Source organism: Coregonus clupeaformis, unplaced genomic scaffold (assembly GCF_020615455.1).
Source record: "Coregonus clupeaformis isolate EN_2021a unplaced genomic scaffold, ASM2061545v1 scaf0080, whole genome shotgun sequence".
In the NCBI taxonomy this organism is placed as follows: domain Eukaryota; kingdom Metazoa; phylum Chordata; class Actinopteri; order Salmoniformes; family Salmonidae; genus Coregonus; species Coregonus clupeaformis.
In genome coordinates, this window is record NW_025533535.1 from 22,980 (window position 1) to 43,494 (window position 20,515).

The 20,515-nt window shown below is 42.4% G+C and overlaps 1 protein-coding gene across 1 annotated transcript in view; it reads right to left on the reverse strand.

The window, feature by feature from the left end:
- Nucleotides 1–19,116: 19,116 nt before the first annotated feature.
- LOC121575920 (dual specificity mitogen-activated protein kinase kinase 6) overlaps nt 19,117–20,515 on the reverse strand; it is a 55,217-nt gene continuing 53,818 nt past the window's right edge. The window contains exons 11-12 of the mRNA XM_041889215.2: nt 20,110–20,155; nt 19,117–19,793 (exon numbers count right to left, since the gene is read on the reverse strand). Coding sequence (XP_041745149.1) covers nt 19,716–19,793; nt 20,110–20,155 — 124 coding nt within the window. The 3' untranslated portion in view covers nt 19,117–19,715. The remainder of the gene's footprint in view (nt 19,794–20,109; nt 20,156–20,515) is intronic.

The window sequence follows — 20,515 nt, forward strand, 5'->3', positions numbered from 1 at the left end:
GAACAAAAAAATAAATTGCTGCCCTGACTTTGACTTCAGGCTATATTGTAGCACAAAAAAAACGGGCATCTTTGCCAACGGAAAATTCCACTTATTTGATGAGTTTAAAATAAATATTTTTACTGCCCGTCAGGCAGTAAAGCACATTCCAGTCTGCCTACAATCAGAAGTGTTCAATCTGGGTCGTAATGTTCGGTAGACCGTTCCTTACGGCTCACAGACCCTTAATTGAGCCAAGCTTTCAGCTTTCTGCATCCAGACCACAGACAGAGGACCTAACTCAACCTAAAGTATACAGAGGTTAGAACAACTCTATACAGATGTAAAAACGTATGTTTACGTAAGTACTTCAGTTTTAAATAAAGGTTTAGTCAAAGGAATATGTGTGGGAAAGAACATAGTGGTAGATGAAAGGTAAGAATGTGAGACAGTTAGAGATAGCGTACTGAACATTAACTAGATGAGGTACCTTCTCTCCTATGGTCACACAAGCTTTCGAATCCATATCTCTTGGGGGTCTGTAAGGTAGACAGTTGTTAGGATAAAAAACGGTTTATGTACAAAATTATCTGTATGGATCAGGGTTGGGATCAACTTGGAATTTCTGAATTTAATTAAATTCAGACAATGAATTTGAAATGAATTTGAATTGGCCACACCCCACAGGATGCAGAATCTGAATTAAAATTGGAAGTAGAATTTAATTAATTAATTGAATTGAAATTAATTAAATTCAACTGAGATGTGAACCATGAAAGTCTCATTCATTTGACAAATATTTGATCAAAAGGATATGCCACTTATTAATGCAAAAATACACATACCATTTCAAATATTAATTTGATTATAACTAAAAGATGTCAAACAGTTTTTCTTCTTTGTCATGATATGTTAGATTGTTCCCTTGCATACTGCAGTGTTCGGGCTAATGAATTCTGGGAAATTATTTTTTTCTGATATTTAAAAACATTAAGGGAATTCTTAATTATTATAGACAACCCACAACATGATCTTAGAATATTTCCAGACCACTGTCATTATAAAAAATTGTTTTAGAAGAATGAGTTTTAAAAATTAAATGTTTCAACCTTATGCTGCATGGTATTGCTAACCATACATAATGTCAAAATAAAAATGTATATGGTGATGGGTAGAATAAATAAGCCATTTGGATTTCATTGAATTTCATTGATTCAATTCTACTTCAATAATTGAATTGGAATTAAAGAGCAATTTGAAACTCAATTCAGAACCCTGGTATGCATTAATTCATTATGCTTTACACATTTCATGTGAAGAACTGCATGTAGCCTAAACGATAATGTAAGAAACTGAGCATTAGTCTAGAGTTATCTTCTTTCTGACAGTGAAAATGTACTACATCAACAATATTCACTGGCACATTGCTCCAAAGATAAACAGTATGTGAACCACTGGGTGAACGCATCCAAAAGGTAATCTCTAACTAGCCTTCTCTATCCTCAGTCATGGGAGGAAACAGAGTCGTCAGTGACATCTTTAGAATCATTAAATTGATTTAGCAGCATTGTATCCTGTAATATTCATGTGCAACATACTGAATTGTAATTGGTTGCATTCTGCTGTCATATACTGTGCTATGATTGGTTAAGACCAACCAGGTCGTGAGGTTATTGCAGTTCATCATGGCCGGAGACACGAACATGAACATGCCAGTGTAACGTGGTTTGTTATGGTTCCACATGCTACTGCAAAATGTGTATTTTATGTTTATGTATTCTAATTGGTTGGTTCAAGTCAGATGTCAATAAGGTGTAATGTCATTGGCTGCGCTTGCAGATAGGGGGAAATCGCGAATATAAATTCTTCCCAGTCCGATAGTTCTGTGCAGGCAGTAGTCCCGTGTAGCTCAGTTGGTAGAGCATGGCGTTTACAATGCCAGGGTTATGGGTTCGTTTCCCATGGGGGACCAGTATGAAAAAAAATATATGTATGCACTCACTAAATGTAAGTCGCTCTGGACTAAAATGTAAATGTAATGTCACGTTCTGAAGTGCTGTGTTCTATTTTCATATTTCCAATTTCACCATATACATTAACTGGTGTATAATATACTGTATGTACAGTATCCTGTTAGACACTATGAGCGAGTTTGATTAATTCTAGCCATGCATTGACATTATTGCTGTACGAGCGATTAATTAGCATGCTCTATTGAAGTAATTGTGGTCGCATTTAGCTCCTGACTCATACATAGTGAGTTCTCCTTGCTGCAGATCCATGCTACAGCAGTCATATTGGTGCATGTCAGAGCCATGTTACAGCAGCCACCTTGATGCATGTCAGATCCATTTAACAGCAGTCATCTTGGTGCATGTCAGATCCATGTTACAGCAGACATCTTGGTCAGAAACTATAATTGTTGTAAACTACAGCGGTTCAATGTTTCTAGGAATAGACTAACTCAGTTTATTCAGCTAGCTAACTAGGTGCAGTATTATTCCGTGAAAATCGTCCGGGCATCAAGTCATATGACGCCACAGCCAGCTAGCATGCCGGACTCCAGCAACACGGTTTAGCGCCAATACTCTGCCACAACAAACCACCAGTGTATCAACACGCAAGCAGATCGTCCGTGTCTAACGTTGTGGGTTAGTCCCGACAGCTTGAGCGAGTCCGTCGTCAACTTATTCAGCCAGTTAGTTAGCTAGAATAGTTAGCAAACTAGCTAGCCATTGCTTTCAGACAAAGAAGAACCCCTCCTTTCACGGCACGAACACACAGAGAGAGCCAAACTAACATTAACTAGTCACCCATGTCCCAAATTCCTTGAACGACTCGGGCTATCAATATGTAAAAAACAAAACAAATGTAGGTTATGACTTACCCCTAGCAGCTACTGTTAGCTAGCCAAGTGCAAAGCTAGCCACTGAATTGACTCTGCCAGTTCGCGTCTGTTCACACGGTCGTTCCAGCTATTGTTTACTAGTAGCTATCCAGGTAGCAACGAGCGAGCTAATATTTCAAGCACAGTAGCCGCTTGCTACCTAACGTTAACGGTTCAGACAATGAGGTTAGGAAACAGCTGAATGGTAGGCAATTATTGTATGTAATTATTGTAGGCAGCCAGCTGGCGTAATTACAGGCACTCTCAGGCGTGAAATAACTATACCGTTGCTAATAGCTACTCGCCAGCTAGTCCCAGTGGTGGGTTAGCTAGCTAGCTTCGTGCTACGCTGGGCACAGCCGAATACAACACTAACCTACAATAATTACATACAACAACCCACAATAACTACCTACAATACCTAACTACAATCTAAATACATAGTTTAAGCCTTACTCGACAAAGCCCAAGCTATGTGTAAAGCCAAGCTTACCCGACGACCACCCCGACGTGAAATAAACATTCAACAAAACAAGAAACAACGTAATGTGAAGTCCAAAGGGCTATACACATACCAGCCTAACAGGAACAAGATCCCACAATACACAGTAGGCAATAGGCTACCTAAGTATGATCCCCAATCAGAGACAATGAGCGACAGCTGCCTCTGATTGGGAATCATACCTGGCCAGAGATAGAAATAGACTACCTAGAACATAAACATAGAAAATATAACATAGATTTCCACACCCTGACTCAACAAACAAGAGTTCTATAGGTCAGGGCGTGACACACCCAATGGTCAAGAATGGCCTTTTTCCCTTTATTCAGATTACAACCTCTCACTTTCAGTTATTTGAAAAGGAAATCATCTCCCAAATATCACTACTTCTAAAACAAGCCATAAAAAGTTGGTTGCAATTTCAATTTAATCCTCCAGAAACGACAGAACAAATAATACAACAAATATTTTGGTTAAACTCAAATATACTAATTGATTAAAAAAAACATTTTTTGAAAAAACGTTTTAAAAAGGTATAATCTTCGTAAATCATATCATAGGTAGGACTGGTGGAGTTATGTCGCACATGCAGCTAACAAAAACATATGGAAATGTCTGCTCTACCCAAAATTACAACAAAATAATTGCAGCATTACCGCAAAAATGGAAGAGGAAAGTGGAAGGGGGAAAAAGTAAGGAACTTGTCTGTTGGCCCTGGTTAAAGAAAATTGTGATAAATAAAAAAGTATACCAGTTTCATTTAAGGACCAAAGGATTGACAGCCGTCCCATATAGATTGCAAAATAGTTGGGAAGAGATTTTTGATGAACCGATTCCATGGCATAGTGTTTATGGACTGATACGCAAATCAACGCCAGATTCAAAACTTAGAATTTTTCAATTTAAATTATTATACAAAATTCTTGCTACCAATATAATGTTATTTATATGGGGGATACAATCTTCCCAGCTCTGCAGATTTTGCTGTGAAGAGACAGAATCAATAGATCATTTGTTTTGGTACTGTTCATTTTTTGGACACAGGTCCAGGAATGGCTAAAGGATTGCAATATTTACCTGGAGCTAACCCTGCAGATAGCACTACTGGGTGATCTGAAAAGTCATAGTCAATCGATCAATAATATAATAATACTTTTAGCAAATCTGTAGAAACAATGAGAATAGAAGGGTTCAGAACTTTTGTAAAACATCACAGTACAGTTGAAAAAATATATGGCAAATAGAAATCCAATATGGATGGTGTTAAGAGATAGATGGGAGGTGTTGAATGGAGTTGAAGGATGGGACTAATAACAACAACTAATAACAACAAGATAACTAATGTAAAGCGTACTGTGTCCATAATAAGTATATAGGTTATAGGTTGAGAGCTTTTGTGAAAGAGCACAGTTAGAAAGATATGGCATATAGAAGCAAACCGGATGGGCATCATGAAAATGATCGGAGAGGTTGAGGGTAGAGGAAGTTCAGGAGTAAAAACAAACAAAATGGAATCATTGTAAAATTGACTGTGTCCATAAAATGTATATAGTATGTATAAGCTGGAAGTAGAGGCGTAAGCATTGTTGTTCACTAGTTTACTCCAATTAGGGAAGGGGTGGTGGGGTTGGAAAGTAATAAAGGGAAATATATATTTTTAAAGGATATGTATATATATGTATGTATTTATATGTATGTATGTGTATATGTATGTGTATGTATATGTACACTGCTCAAAAAAATAAAGGGAACACTAAAATAACACATCCTAGATCTGAATGAATGAAATAATCTTATTAAATACTTTTTTCTTTACATAGTTGAATGTGCTGACAACAAAATCACACAAAAATTATCAATGGAAATCACATTTCTCAACCCATGGAGGTCTGGATTTGGAGTCACACTCCAAAATTAAAGTGGAAAACCACACTACAGGCTGATCCAACTTTTGATGTAATGTCCTTAAAACAAGTCAAAATGAGGCTCAGTAGTATGTGTGGCCTCCACGTGCCTGTATGACCTCCCTACAACGCCTGGGCATGCTCCTGATGAGGTGGCGGATGGTCTCCTGAGGGATCTCCTCCCAGACCTGGACTAAAGCATCCGCCAACTCCTGGACAGTCTGTGGTGCAACGTGGCGTTGGTGGATGGAGCGAGACATGATGTCCCAGATGTGCTCAATTGGATTCAGGTCTGGGGAACGGGCGGGCCAGTCCATAGCATCAATGCCTTCCTCTTGCAGGAACTGCTGACACACTCCAGCCACATGAGGTCTAGCATTGTCTTGCATTAGGAGGAACCCAGGGCCAACCGCACCAGCATATGGTCTCACAAGGGGTCTGAGGATCTCATCTCGGTACCTAATGGCAGTCAGGCTACCTCTGGCGAGCACATGGAGGGCTGTGCGGCCCCCCAAAGAAATGCCACCCCACACCATGACTGACCCACCGCCAAACCGGTCATGCTGGAGGATGTTGCAGGCAGCAGAACGTTCTCCACGGCGTCTCCAGACTCTGTCACGTCTGTCACATGTGCTCAGTGTGAACCTTGTGACGTCACGAGAGGCTACACAGCTTTCAGCGGGATTGCTCAAGTAGTGCAAGGAGACAAGGTTCAAACAAAACAAGGAATTTATTATAGGTCTTGGGAAATTAACGAAAATATAACAAAATTCTGTTCTCTTGTGGCTCTTTAAGGGTTAACAGTTCAGGGATGTCTCTTCCACATCCAAAATCATAATTCTCACTCGCTCAGATAACTTTTCCCCAGCCTTACTGTAGTCCACGTTGCAGCTAGTGGCCAACCCAGCAAAAAGTCCTTCCAAATGTCTCTCACGTATTTCCACAGGTGCATATATCCAAAGGTGAGTATTTCCCAAAGGTAAGTATCTCCAAATCCTTATATTCCTCATGGAAGTGGACGTGCAGCACTCTTGTCCTCCAGAGAGCCCAGGTTGGAGACTGTGTCTCTTCCCTTCCCAAACCTTCAGCTCATCAGCTCCTGATTTGTTTCAGCTGCGTGGGAAGATTGGCCATAGAGGGGTGCAGTTCCCGACCATACCAGCAGATGGAGCCATAGCTGTCTGGGTTTGCAGCCATCTCAGGGGGATGTAACGTCCCTCCAGGACACAGCCTCTCGTGACATCACACATCCCCCTCCTCGGGACCGACGTCCTCCGTCGGGGTAAAGGCAGCGAAGAAGGCATCACGCCGGGAGAGGGCGTCCGCATTGCCGTGGTGCTTGCCAGCCTGCTCTCTCTTCAACTCCTCCACCTCTAGGACCAGGGACTCAGCCTCCTGTTGTCTCTCCTTGAGTTTCTTACTGAACGCATCAGCCTTGGTTTTAGCAGAGTTTAGCTTCTGTTGAGCAGCTTTCAGTTCCTCTCTCTCTCTGCCTCCGCATTCTTCATCTTGTTCTCCAACACCTTGTACTTCTCCTCTGCCTTCTTCTGGACCTCCTTACTACTGCGCAGGGTCTCCTCACACTCCTCGATGGTCCTGCGCAGCCTCTCCAGCTCCTCCTGTTGCTTATGGAAGGAGCTCTGTTGGAGTTTAGCCTGGAGGATATCTAACTCTTCTGTCTTCATGTCTAACTGTTGCTTTAACAAACGATACCTCTCAGCGGTCCCCTTCAGCCCAGACAGTTCTTTGTCCAGATTCTGTAGCTCCGTCTCTGTGTCGGTCTGGGCACCTGCCATCCCTATCAGAGCCCGGGCGGGAGTGAGTAATTCGGAGGATTGCACCGGAGCCTTCCCAGGATGAGTCTTGCCTCTCCGTTTCCGAGGTACTCGGGTTATCCTCTCCTGAGACTCTCTCCAGAGTGGGTAAAAGGCTGGGCAGTCTCGTCCCAATTAGGACAGGGACGGGAGGGGAATCAACCACCCCCGCCGTCGTGTGTATGGTTCCCCGTGTGCTGGTCATTGTAAGTTCAGTAATGGGGTATTCTCTGGTGTCCCCATGGACACAGGAAACTGGGAGGACTTTCCCCGGGGTCAGACACGTTGGGCCCACCAAATCCTTACGCACCAGGGTGGCCCGGCTACCAGAATCCAGTAAGGCCTCCACATCATGGTGATTCACAGTTACCAGGCAGGTGGGGGGTCGATCTGGGCCGCCATCTACGACTCCCAAGAGCGAGGCAAAACGGTGTGTGGGTGCTGAGCTGGAGGACTCCGCAGTGGGCATAGGTTCATCGGCTGGTTTCCCACACTGCCAGGAGATATGTCCCATCTCCCCCACACCGGTAACACTGTCGAAGTTTCCCCCTCCTGGTGTACTCTTCTTGGACCCGCCTGGTTTCTGGCTCCCCCTGGAGCCGGGATAAGTCCTGACGTGGCTGGGTTCGAGACCTTGGGGTCCTTTGGACGGGTTCTTCCCATTTGTGGTGGGGCCGCACTCCTGGGGTCTTTTCGGGAAGCATTCAGCATCTCCGCTGTGGCCTGGTACTTTTCCACAGCTTCCACGGTCAGATCAGCCGTGGTCAAGGCCTGTTGACTGATGAACCGTTTTTGCCTCATAAGGCAGGGCGCGTAGGTAACGATCCACCACAACGGCCTCCACCACCGCCGCTGCTGTATTCCTCTGCGGATCCAGCCATTTCCTTGCGATTCGGACAAGTTCATGCATCTGCGCCCGAGGAGGTTGGTCTGGTTGGAAGGTCCAGCTGTGAAAGCGCTGGGCCATACCAAACTTTGTGAGTCCATATCTGCTGAGGATCTCAGACTTCAGGGCATCATAGTCAGTAACCTGGTCAGGGCCCAGGTCCCGGACAGCATTCAGCGATTCCCGGTTAGAAAGGGGGCTAACAGACCAACCCACTGTTGCTTGGGCCAGGCTTCCCTAGTGGCCGTGGCCTCAAATGCATGCAGGTATGCCTCAATGTCATCGGTAGCTCCCCATCTTAGATATAAAGTCACTTGCCTTTATTGGGCGGGTATTTTGGACAACCCTCTGTCTCTGCAACTGCAATTCCTCTGCCTTCAGAAGGTTGGCTTTCTTTTGCTCCTCCAAGAGAGCCACGTTTGCTTGCATCTGGGCTTGCTGGCCAGCAACAAGGGCTTTCAATATGTCCTCCATTTCAGTCGGCGGGGAGCCTACGGCCAACTTGGAAAACTGGGTGATCAAACCTTCGGTATCCTCCTCTGACATGCACTATTAACGCTTGAGCGTGCCCGTATTCTCCACCATCTGTGACGTCACGAGAGGCTACACAGCTTTCAGCGGGATTGCTCAAGTAGTGCAAGGAGACAAGGTTCAAACAAAACAAGGAATTTATTATAGGTCTTGGGAAATTAACGAAAATATAACAAAATTCTGTTCTCTTGTGGCTCTTTAAGGGTTAACAGTTCAGGGATGTCTCTTCCACATCCAAAATCATAATTCTCACTCGCTCAGATAACTTTTCCCCAGCCTTACTGTAGTCCACGTTGCAGCTAGTGGCCAACCCAGCAAAAAGTCCTTCCAAATGTCTCTCACGTATTTCCACAGGTGCATATATCCAAAGGTGAGTATTTCCCAAAGGTAAGTATCTCCAAATCCTTATATTCCTCATGGAAGTGGACGTGCAGCACTCTTGTCCTCCAGAGAGCCCAGGTTGGAGACTGTGTCTCTTCCCTTCCCAAACCTTCAGCTCATCAGCTCCTGATTTGTTTCAGCTGCGTGGGAAGATTGGCCATAGAGGGGTGCAGTTCCCGACCATACCAGCAGATGGAGCCATAGCTGTCTGGGTTTGCAGCCATCTCAGGGGGATGTAACGTCCCTCCAGGACACAGCCTCTCGTGACATCACAACCTGCTTTCATCTGTGAAGAGCACAGGGCGCCAGTGGCGAATTTGCCAATCTTGGTGTTCTCTGGCAAATGCCAAATGTCCTGCACGGTGTTGGGCTGTAAGCACAACCCCACCTGTGGACGTCAGGGCCCTCATAAAACCCTCATGGAGTCTGTTTCTGACCATTTGAGCAGACACATGCACATTTGTGGCCTGCTGGAGGTCATTTTGCAGGGCTCTGGCAGTGCTCCTCCTGCTCCTCCTTGCACAAAGGCGGAGGTAGCAGTCCTGCTGCTGGGTTGTTGCCCTCCTACGGCCTCCTCCACATCTCCTGATGTACTGGCCTGTCGGTAGCGCCTCCATGCTCTGGACACTATGTTGACAGACACAGCAAACCTTCTTGCTACAGCTCGCATTGATGTGCCATCCTGGATGAGCTGCACTACCTGAGCCACTTGTGTGGGTTGTAGACTCCGTCTCATGCTACCACTAGAGTGAAAGCACCGCCAGCATTCAAATGTGATCAAAACATCAGCCAGGAAGCATAGGAACTGAGAAGTGGTCTGTGGTGACCACCTGCAAACCAGTCCTTTATTGGGGGTGTCTTGCTAATTGCCTATAATTTGCACCTGTTGTCTATTCCATTTGCACAACAGCATGTGAAATGTATTGTCAATCATTGTTGCTTCCTAAGTGGACAGTTTGATTTCACAGAAGTGTGATTGACTTGGAGTTACATTGTGTTGTTTAAGTGTTCCCTTTATTTTTTTGAGCAGTGTATATATATATATATATATATATATATATATATATATATATATATATATATAATCGTTTTTTGTTTTTTTTACTGCCCCTAACATTGGCTGAGCTGAAACGTCCTTTCACCAAATGCAAGCTATATGGTGCTAAAGATATTAAAGCTCTTCAGTGTTCGAAGACGAATTTAAAGATAAGCAGCATCTATCATAGATGTATTGACAGAGAATGGTATTTGACCATAGAATAAACACATTATTTAGGAACTTACAGTATTAGCTCTAAAAACTAAGAAGAACATAGACTTGCTTTGTTAACCTATGAAGGTGATGCAACATGAGGAAAGAGTCACATTTGTTTTCACGTGTGGTTGTCAACCAATCTTGAAAACCAGAGCCAAATCTCAAATGCACTGGCCAGCTAAGAGAGACCAGTAGATGGGGGTGTAATTACTAACTGCCTGTGTTCTACTATGAGCCCTCCATCACCGAATCAGGGCACTAATCTTGGCACACAGAACCAAATCTTGCCCGTCCTGCGTGGGCGCTGGCCAGCTGTTCAATTTGATGGTAAGAGTCTATCACGAAATAATAGGTGGGCACAGACAAAATGTCCCCGACTTAGATTTCCTGTGCTCAGCCTGAACTCACGTGTTCCCTGGCTTTACAAACCAGCTCTATGACCCACTGGTTAAATTAATCAGCTTGATAATGAGGGTATGTGTGATGAATCAAATCAAATCAAATTTTATTTGCCACATACACGTGTTTAGCAGATGTTATAGCGGGTGTAGCGAAATGCTTGTGCTTCTAGCTCCGACAGTGCAGTAATATCTAACAATTTCACAACATATACACAATACACACAAAACTAGTAAGGAATGGGATTTAAGAATATACACATATACAGTGAGGGAAAAAAGCATTTGATCCCCCTGCTGATTTTGTACGTTTGCCCACTGACAAAGAAATTATCAGTCTATAATTTTAATGGTAGGTTTATTTGAACAGTGAGAGATAGAACAACAACAACAAAATGTCAGAAATGTTATAAATTGATTTGCATTTTAATGAGGGAAATAAGTATTTGACCCCCTCTCAATCAGAAAGATTTCTGGCTCCCTGGTGTCTTTTATACAGGTAACGAGCAGAGATTAGGAGCACACTCTTAAAGGGAGTGCTCCTAATCTCAGTTTTTTACCTGTATAAAAGACACCTGTCCACAGAAGCAATCAATCAATCCGATTCCAAACTCTCCACCATGGCCAAGACCAAAGAGCTCTCCAAGGACGTCAGGGACAATATTGTAGACCTACACAAGGCTGGAATGGGCTACAAGACCATCGCCAAGCAGCTTGGTGAGAAGGTGACAACAGTTGGTGCGATTATTCGCAAATGGAAGAAACACAAAATAACTGTCAATCTCCCTCGGCTTGGGGCTCCATGCAAGATCTCACCTCGTGGAGTTGCAATGATCATGAGAACGGTGAGGAATCAGCCCAGAACTACATGGGAGGATCTTGTCAATGATCTCAAGGCAGCTGGGACCATAGTCACCAAGAAAACAATTGGCAACACACTACGCCATGAAGGACTGAAATCCTGCAGCGCCCGCAAGGTCCCCTGCTCAAGAAAGCACATATACATGCCCGTCTGAAGTTTGCCAATGAACATCTGAATGATTCAGAGGAGAACTGGGTGAAAGTGTTGTGGTCAGATGAGACCAAAATCGAGCTCTTTGGCATCAACTCAACTCACCGTGTTCGAAGGAGGAGGAATGCTGCCTATGACCCCAAGAACACCATCCCCACCGTCAAACATGGAGGTGGAAACATTATGCTTTGGGGGTGTTTTTCTGCTAAGGGGACAGGACAACTTCACCGCATCAAAGGGACGATGGACGGAGCCATGTCCTTCCCTCAGCCAGGGCATTGAAAATGGGTCGTGGATGGGTATTCCAGCATGACAATGACCCAAAACACACGGCCAAGGCAACAAAGGGGGCCAGTATGAAAAAATAAATAAAATAATGTATGCACTCACTAACTGTAAGTCGCTCTGGATAAGAGCGTCTGCTAAATGACTAAAATGTAAATGTAAATGTAAAGGAGTGGCTCAAGAAAAATAACATTAAGGTCCTGGAGTGGCCAGTCTCCAGACCTTAATCCCATAGAAAATCTGTGGAGGGAGCTGAAGGTTCGAGTTGCCAAACGTCAGCCTCGAAACCTTAATGACTTGGGAGAAGATCTGCAAAGAGGAGTGGAACAAAATCACTCCTGAGATGTGTGCAAACCTGGTGGCCAACTACAAGAAACATCTGACCTCTGTGATTGCCAACAAGGGTTTTGCCACCAAGTACTAAGTCATGTTTTGCAGAGGGGTCAAATACTTATTTCCCTCATTAAACTGCAAATCAATTTCTAACATTTTTGACTTGCGTTTTTCTGGATTTTTTTGTTGTTATTCTGTCTCTCACTGTTCAAATAAACCTACCATTAAAATTATAGACTGATCATGTCTTTGTCAGTGGGCAAACGTACAAAATCAGCAGGGGATCAAATACTTTTTTCCCCTCACTGTATGGACAAGCAATGACAGAGCGGCATGGACTAAGATACAGAAGTATATTATAGAATAGAATGCAGTATATACATATGAGATGAGTAGTGCAAGATACAGTGGGGGAAAAAAGTATTTAGTCAGCCACCAATTGTGCAAGTTCTCCCACTTAAAAAGATGAGAGAGGCCTGTAATTTTCATCATAGGTACACGTCAACTATGACAGACAAATTGAGAAAAAAAATCCAGAAAATCACATTGTAGGATTTTTAATGAATTTATTTGCAAATTATGGTGGAAAATAAGTATTTGGTCACCTACAAACAAGCAAGATTTCTGGCTCTCACAGACCTGTAACTTCTTCTTTAAGAGGCTCCTCTGTCCTCCACTCGTTACCTGTATTAATGGCACCTGTTTGAACTTGTTATCAGTATAAAAGACACCTGTCCACAACCTCAAACAGTCACACTCCAAACTCCACTATGGCCAAGACCAAAGAGCTGTCAAAGGACACAATAAACAAAATTGTAGACCTGCACCAGGCTGGGAAGACTGAATCTGCAATAGGTAAGCAGCTTGGTTTGAAGAAATCAACTGTGGGAGCAATTATTAGGAAATGGAAGACATACAAGACCACTGATAATCTCCCTCGATCTGGGGCTCCACGAAGATCTCACCCCGTGGGGTCAAAATGATCACAAGAACGGTGAGCAAAAATCCCAGAACTACACGGGGGGACCTAGTGAATGACCTGCTGAGAGCTGGGACCAAAGTAACAAAGCCTATCATCAGTAACACACTACGCCGCCAGGGACTCAAATCCTGCAGTGACAGATGTGTCCCCCTGCTTAAGCCAGTACATGTCCAGGCCCGTCTGAAGTTTGCTAGAGTGCATTTGGATGATCCAGAAGAGGATTGGGAGAATGTCATATGGTCAGATGAAACCAAAATATAACTTTTTGGTAAAAACTCAACTCGTCGTGTTTGGAGGACAAAGAATGCTGAGTTGCATCCAAAGAACACCATACCTACTGTGAAGCATGGGGGTGGAAACATCATGCTTTGGGGGTTTTTTTCTGCAAAGGGACCAGGACGACTGATCCGTGTAAAGGAAAGAATGAATGGGGCCATGTATCGTGAGATTTTGAGTGAAAACCTCCTTCCATCAGCAAGGGCATTGAAGATGAAACGTGACTGGCTCTTTCAGCATGACAATGATCCCAAACACACCGCCCGGGCAACGAAGGAGTGGCTTCGTAAGAAGCATTTCAAGGTCCTGGAGTGGCCTAGCCAGTCTCCAGATCTCAACCCCATAGAAAATCTTTGGAGGGAGTTGAAAGTCTGTGTTGCCTAGCGACAGCCCCAAAACATCACTGCTCTAGAGGAGATCTGCATGGAGGAATGGGCCAAAATACCAGCTACAGTGTGTGAAAACCTTGTGAAGACTTACAGAAAACGTTTGACCTGTGTCATTGCCAACAAAGGGTATATAACAAAGTATTGAGAAACTTTTGTTATTGACCAAATACTTATTTTCCACCATAATTTGCAAATACATTCATTAAAAATCCTACAATGTGATTTTCTGGATTTTTTTTCCTCATTTTGTCTGTCATAGTTGACGTGTACCTATGATGAAAATTACAGGCCTCTCTTATCTTTTTAAGTGGGAGAACTTGCACAATTGGTGGCTGACTAAATACTTTTTTTCCCCACTGTATGTAAACATTATTAAAGTGACTAGTGTTCCATTTCTTAAAGTGGCCAGTGATTTCAATAGGCAGCAGCAGCCTCTAATATGCTAGTGATGGCTATTTAACAGTCGGATGGCCTTGAGATAGAAGCTGTTTTTCATTCTCTCGGTCCCAGCTTTGATGCACCTGTACTGACCTCGCCTTCTGGATGATAGCGGGGTGAACAGGCAGTGGCTCGGGTGGTTGATGTCCTTGATGATCTTTTTGGCCTTCCTGTGACATCGGGAATAGAGAGGAGACTGGGCCTATTAAGCTGCATTTAGACAGGCAACCCAATTCTGATCTTATTTTCACTAATTGGTCTTTTGACCAATCAGATCAGCTCTAAAAAAGATCTGAAGTGAAAAGTTCTGATGTGATTGGTCAAAAGACAAATTAGTGGAAAAAATATCAGAATTGGGCTGCCTGTCTAAACGCAGCCAAAGGGGCCTGGCCAGGACATAAGTGGGTGGTCACAAGACTCACAGTGGTCACACTAGGGCTCAGGGCTCTTTCCAGGAAAGAAACAGGACTGGACAGAGTTCAGTGTGTGTGTATGAGAGAGATAGTGTGGGGCCCCGTGTAGCTCAGTTGGTAGAGCATGGCGCTTGCAACGCCAGGGTTGTGGGTTTGTTTCCCACGGGGGGCCAGTATGAAAAATGTATGCACTAACGGTAAGTCGCTCTGGATAAGAGCGTCTGCTAAATGACTAAAATAATTGTTTTAATGGAAAGTGCGAGCGTGTAGAGTTAGAAGCTACACTTTTTTTTTTAAAGCAAGCATGAATGATGGGACCAATTCAAAATTGGGGGAGATGGATGGAGATTACTGGACATACCGGCATTACAATTCTGATCTTTTTCCACTGATTCGCATTTTCACCAATCACATCAGATCTTTTCACATTAACTCTTTTTCAGAGCCGATCTGATTGGTCAAAACAGAAATTAGTGAAAAAAGTATCAGAGTTGGGCTGCCTGTCCATTACAAAAGCAGTATTTTTGTCTATGCTAAATTAAAAAGTATGACCTATGACTTCCATCTAGTGGTTCTATAATCCATCTTCAGTCTAATCTAATATGATAAAACATTGAATGTCAGACGGTATCAGTTATGGAAGAGGACCATCGGAGAATGGGCTTTTAGTTTCTAACAGTGGAACACTATTCAAAAGAGACATTATTTTGAACAGTGCTGAGATTCAATCAGTGCCACATTGTGGGTGAGCAGACCCTAGCAATCATGTCTGTTGATGGCACAGCATGTACTGTATCTGTCATGCCAAGGGACAAAGGACAATAGGTCCACTAATGTGGAATGCAGGGGGTCTGGTAATGAAAGGTATGGAGTCTTGGATGGTAGTGAGACATTTACATTTTTACATTTAGCAGATGCTCTTATCCAGAGCATTCATCTTAAGATAGCTAGGCGAGGCAACCACATATCACAATCGTAGTAAGTACATTTTCCTCAATGAAGAAGTTATCGGCAAAGTTAGAGAGCTGAAAGAAAGGTGCAGCAACAGATATGAAGGACAGGAAAGGTTTTATAGCCCAGGGCTGATTGCCTCTACAGACAAGTGGAGGACATCAATGCATGGATGTTTGTATAGTTTACAGAGTAGAACACGCTACTGGACAATAGGACAAAAGAGAAGAGTGGGACTCAACACCAAGGTGGCACAGAGAACACAGCTGCCCTAACACTTCGTTAACACAGCTGCCCTAACACTAATTTACAACATATTCAAATCTGGGTCTTTGAGACAGGAATACAGGTATGAATGTATGCAGTTTGTAATTCTTTATCTTTGTAATCTTGTTAAGCAGCATTTAAATAATATATAACTATTTTACTTTAAAAGACTGTTGGAAGTTTCAAAAGCAGGACACACACAAAAGCACAAACTGACAAACTGGTAACAATGTGTTGATAAAGAAGTGTGTAATTCATTATTAAAATGTGATAATACCTAGGGCTGTTGAGGTCATGACATTTTGTCAGCCGGTTACTCATGCAAATTACTGCCGGTCTCACGGTAATTTACCATTAATTAACATAAACAAGTTTAGCATCTCCAGGGCTCCACACATAGAAGCCGTTGATGCGCGACTTTGGAACATCTACAGTACATTTTTTTTAAAAGTCTAATAAATCTATTTAATATACACCACCACAATAAATCCATTATTTATTTTAGGCAGGTCTAAAGATGCATTATGATATGAAGAAAATGTATTTCAGAAGAATAGAATATGAGTTGGCCAACGGTCTGTTATCTGGCTATGCGCCATGTCATAGGCTGTAGGCTAGTTAATTTAGCAGACAAGATATGCTTACAAGTCCCGTGCCTTTAAAAAATATATTATATGATTTTATAGAAAGAAGATTCTAATTGAATTTAACTGAAAAAAATACAAAGGATATTTTTCCAATTCTGGAGCGAGTGCGCATATGAAGTGGCTATGTTGAGTGTAAACGTGATAATTTTAAACAGGTCCTTTATGATAGATTTAGAGTTATTTGGAAACTTTAGTTGTGAATGATAAACCTTTGAATGTCTTAGAAATCAAAGCATATATCGGCTGCATGATGCGACGATAGGCTGTTCTCTCATCAAGTGATCATATTTTCACCAATCAGACTATCCCCAATTTAATCTTGTCTTTACTAATATGTCAAATTAGTTTCGATTTAGAATTGGCCATTATCAAATGGGCAGGAACCGGGGCAGGGGAAAAAATATGTAATCCAAAGGCTAGTCCGGATTTGAAACGGAGTGGGAGGTTTGAATCCTATGCAACCTGCATACACATATTTTGAAGTACAATACCAACATAGCTACTGTAGGTCAAAGCTTTGTGGTGGAAAACCTTGGTAGAGCATGGGTGGAATAGTCATTGTGGTGCTAATGTGAATTTCCTTTCTTTTTCAGCTTCAGACCAATGGCCTATTCTCATTTTAAACATCGTTTTTAGTTTTTAATACAGAAATGTCTGGGCTTATAAGAACACTTATTTTACTCCACGCATCAACCACTGTTTGAGGAGCATGCAGCCTCTGGCTGCGCGGCAGGTGATATTCCGCCCAAACTCTGTATGCCATGGGCTCTCCAACCCTGTTCCTGCAGCTACCCGGTGCTTAATTTGGGAAACTGTTCGGGAAAAGTGAAATCTGTTCGGGAACATCGATAGTAGCATGTTTTCACAACGAAACATATTTCATTAAACAGTTGACAGCCCCCTCTCTGCGTGCTGGAGGGGGAGAGAGAGAGAGAGAGAGAGAGAGAGAGAGAGAGAGAGAGAGAGGTGATGGATACGTATGGTGGTGAGATATCCTGTAGCTAAAGGTAATGTGTCAACCTTTTAATTATGAAAATATTTTGTGTGTAGGCCAGTGACAAAAAAATTATCTTATTTCAATCCATTTTAAATTCAAACTGTAACACATCAAAATGTGGAAAAAGTCAAGGGTTGTGAATACATTCAGAAGGCACTGTAAATTTGATGATATAGAAAAATTTGGAGGGGCTGACACTGTTAGTTATTAAGTAGCCTGGGTTACTATAAAGGAGACTGGGTTTCGGTAAGTGGGGTGGAGAGGTTAAGTGCGGAAAAAGCTTAATTATGTAACCTATGCAAGCTAATGTTGAGCCTACGTATATAATCCTGCAGTGTTTAAGCCGGTACAGTACATTTGATAATGTAGAGAAATGTGGAGGGGCTGACACTGCACATAAAAGACTATACTGTACATTATGTTTGCTCTTGAGCCAAAAGGGGTCCCCTAAATATTGTCCAGAAAGGACCCAATTGGACAGAAAGGGGCACATGCTGAGTGAATAAAGTGGTCGAAGATACAGTACATCTCTTTCACTGTCAACATTTCTCCTTTTGTTTTCTGACTTGTTAGAGCGCCACATACACCGAGTATACCAAACATTAGGAACACCTTCCTAATATTGAGTTGCACCGGTGCGCCTGGCACCTACTACCATACCCTGTTCAAAGGCACTTCAATATTTTGTCTTGCCCATTAACCCACTGAATGGCACACATACACAATCCACGTCTCAATTGTCTCAAGGCTTAAAAATCATTATTTAACCTGTCTTATCCCCTTCATCTACACTGATTGAAGTGGATTTAACAAGTGACATCAATAAGGGATCATAGCTTTCACCTGGATTCAACGGGTCAGTCTATGTCATGGAAAGAGCAGCTGTCCTTAATGTTTTGTATAATCAGTGTATAAGGCTTGTGTTATGAGTAACTGTTTGAATAAAGCATTACCTGTCAAGAGCAACACACAACAAATACACACACACACCACACACTGTAAAATAAGAAAGTTCTCTATTGTTAATGTAAAGTTTTCAAAGGGAAAACAGCAGTTAATAAATAAGCAAACTGCAGTATACTGTATTTCATCAGTATAAATAAATATAAGCTATATATCTTTAAAATAATAATAACAGTATAGGTAATAATATTGTAATAATAATAATAATAATAATGTAATAATAATAATTGTATAACTATTATCTCAAGTTCTATTCGAGTTGAACATAGAGTGGGGAGTCTTGTGATTGGTTCAGAACAGAGGAATATTCAGGAAGTGACTAGGAAGGTCTAGATGCATCCCTCCCACAACTGACCACAACGACATCGTCCACATATAACTCACTTTACACACAAACACACACACACACACACACACACACACACACACACACACACAACGTGTAACTTATTTGACGAACCCACTGCAGTGCTGACTGAGGCCTCCAGCCTGTCTACAGCTCAACCATTGGACAGTCTGAGAATTTGAAATCTCTCTTTAACTATCTGCCTATCTAAGGGGACTGAAACCCACTCATTCTATACTAAATATTTTATGTACATGTGCAGTCAATTAGTAAACCAATGCAACTTGCTTTGAGTATAATACAAACATTTAGATTATACATACAGTAGATATATTCATATCACTTTTAGTTGTTTTTAAAACTCAGTTTTATGTTTTCACACCAGGTTTAAAAATATCTTAGGGATTGACCAATAGGACAGGGCATAATCCACACGTTGCTAAATTCACTAACATCGAACTGCCAAATCACTGTTTAAGCAGTGGGTCTAGTACAGTAACAAGAGTGGGACAAAATTAGAGGTCGGGGGGAGTCGCATTTCATACAAATATCATCATATATTTAAATTAATCCAGATTTTTTATGGGCCGGCCCTCCAATCCTCAAAATGACAGTAATTTCCACGTTGCCCCCCCTGCCCATATCTAATATGAGGGCCTTGAAGCCTTAAGGCTAACTCCTCATTCCTCCAACATGGTATCATTCTCCTTATTCATCTCCTCTGAGTTCCTCTACTGGCCCAGAGGGAGGGGTCGGGGACTGGGGAGGCAGTGGGGTCCCGCAGGTAACATGGTTTGCGATTGGTGCTTTTCTTTGTAGGTCCACCTCCCCCTGTGGCAATTGGTCAGAGCGTTGTCTTAGATCAGGGCGTGGGGCTCATCAGTCCCTGAGGATGACCTTGACAAAGCTAGCCACGTCAGTCTCTTTCGATTCATGGGAGATGAAGAAGGGATGTTGCTGGGATAAAGAGAAGAATATAAACGAGAGAAGAAGAGACAATTTAAGTGATTTATGCAAAATCAAATAAAGTATTACAATAACATACTCAACAAAAGTTTGATATATACTCAATAGCACTGATGGGATATACATTTAGTGGGGAGATGATTACAAAACATAAAGTATTACTGGACTAAGTCTGCCATCTAGTGGTGAACTGATAGTAATGGAAGTGGACATGGTCACATCAACTTTTTATTGAGCATTTCTTAGAGTTGAAAATAAAGTGTGTAACTAAATAATAAGACATCTCCAAAGTTCAAAACACACTCACCATGAGTTCTGGGTAGTTTGGCCGCTCTTTTGAATTTTTCTTTAAGCTGGGAATGAAAAGGGCAATGAGACAAAGGATTACAACTGCAATGTCTATGATTCATACAGAGATACTGTTAGATTACTCGTATCTGGTAATGTGTCACCCGCGCCACTCTACTCCAGGCAGACAATGATTGCATCAGATGCAAGCGGACATGGAACTGTCAACGGGGTAAAAAGATGAGTTGAGAAGAAAAGAGAGTGAGAGAGATAGAGTATTCAAGTGTTCATCCTGTGATCTATGCTCCATGTGGGAGTAGAGTAGCTAAACCAGAGGACGTCATCAGTGTGTCTGCATCCTACCCCTACTGCCCTTCAATAGACAGATCTCTCAGTGTGTGTGTGTGCCCATATTGTGGGGTGAG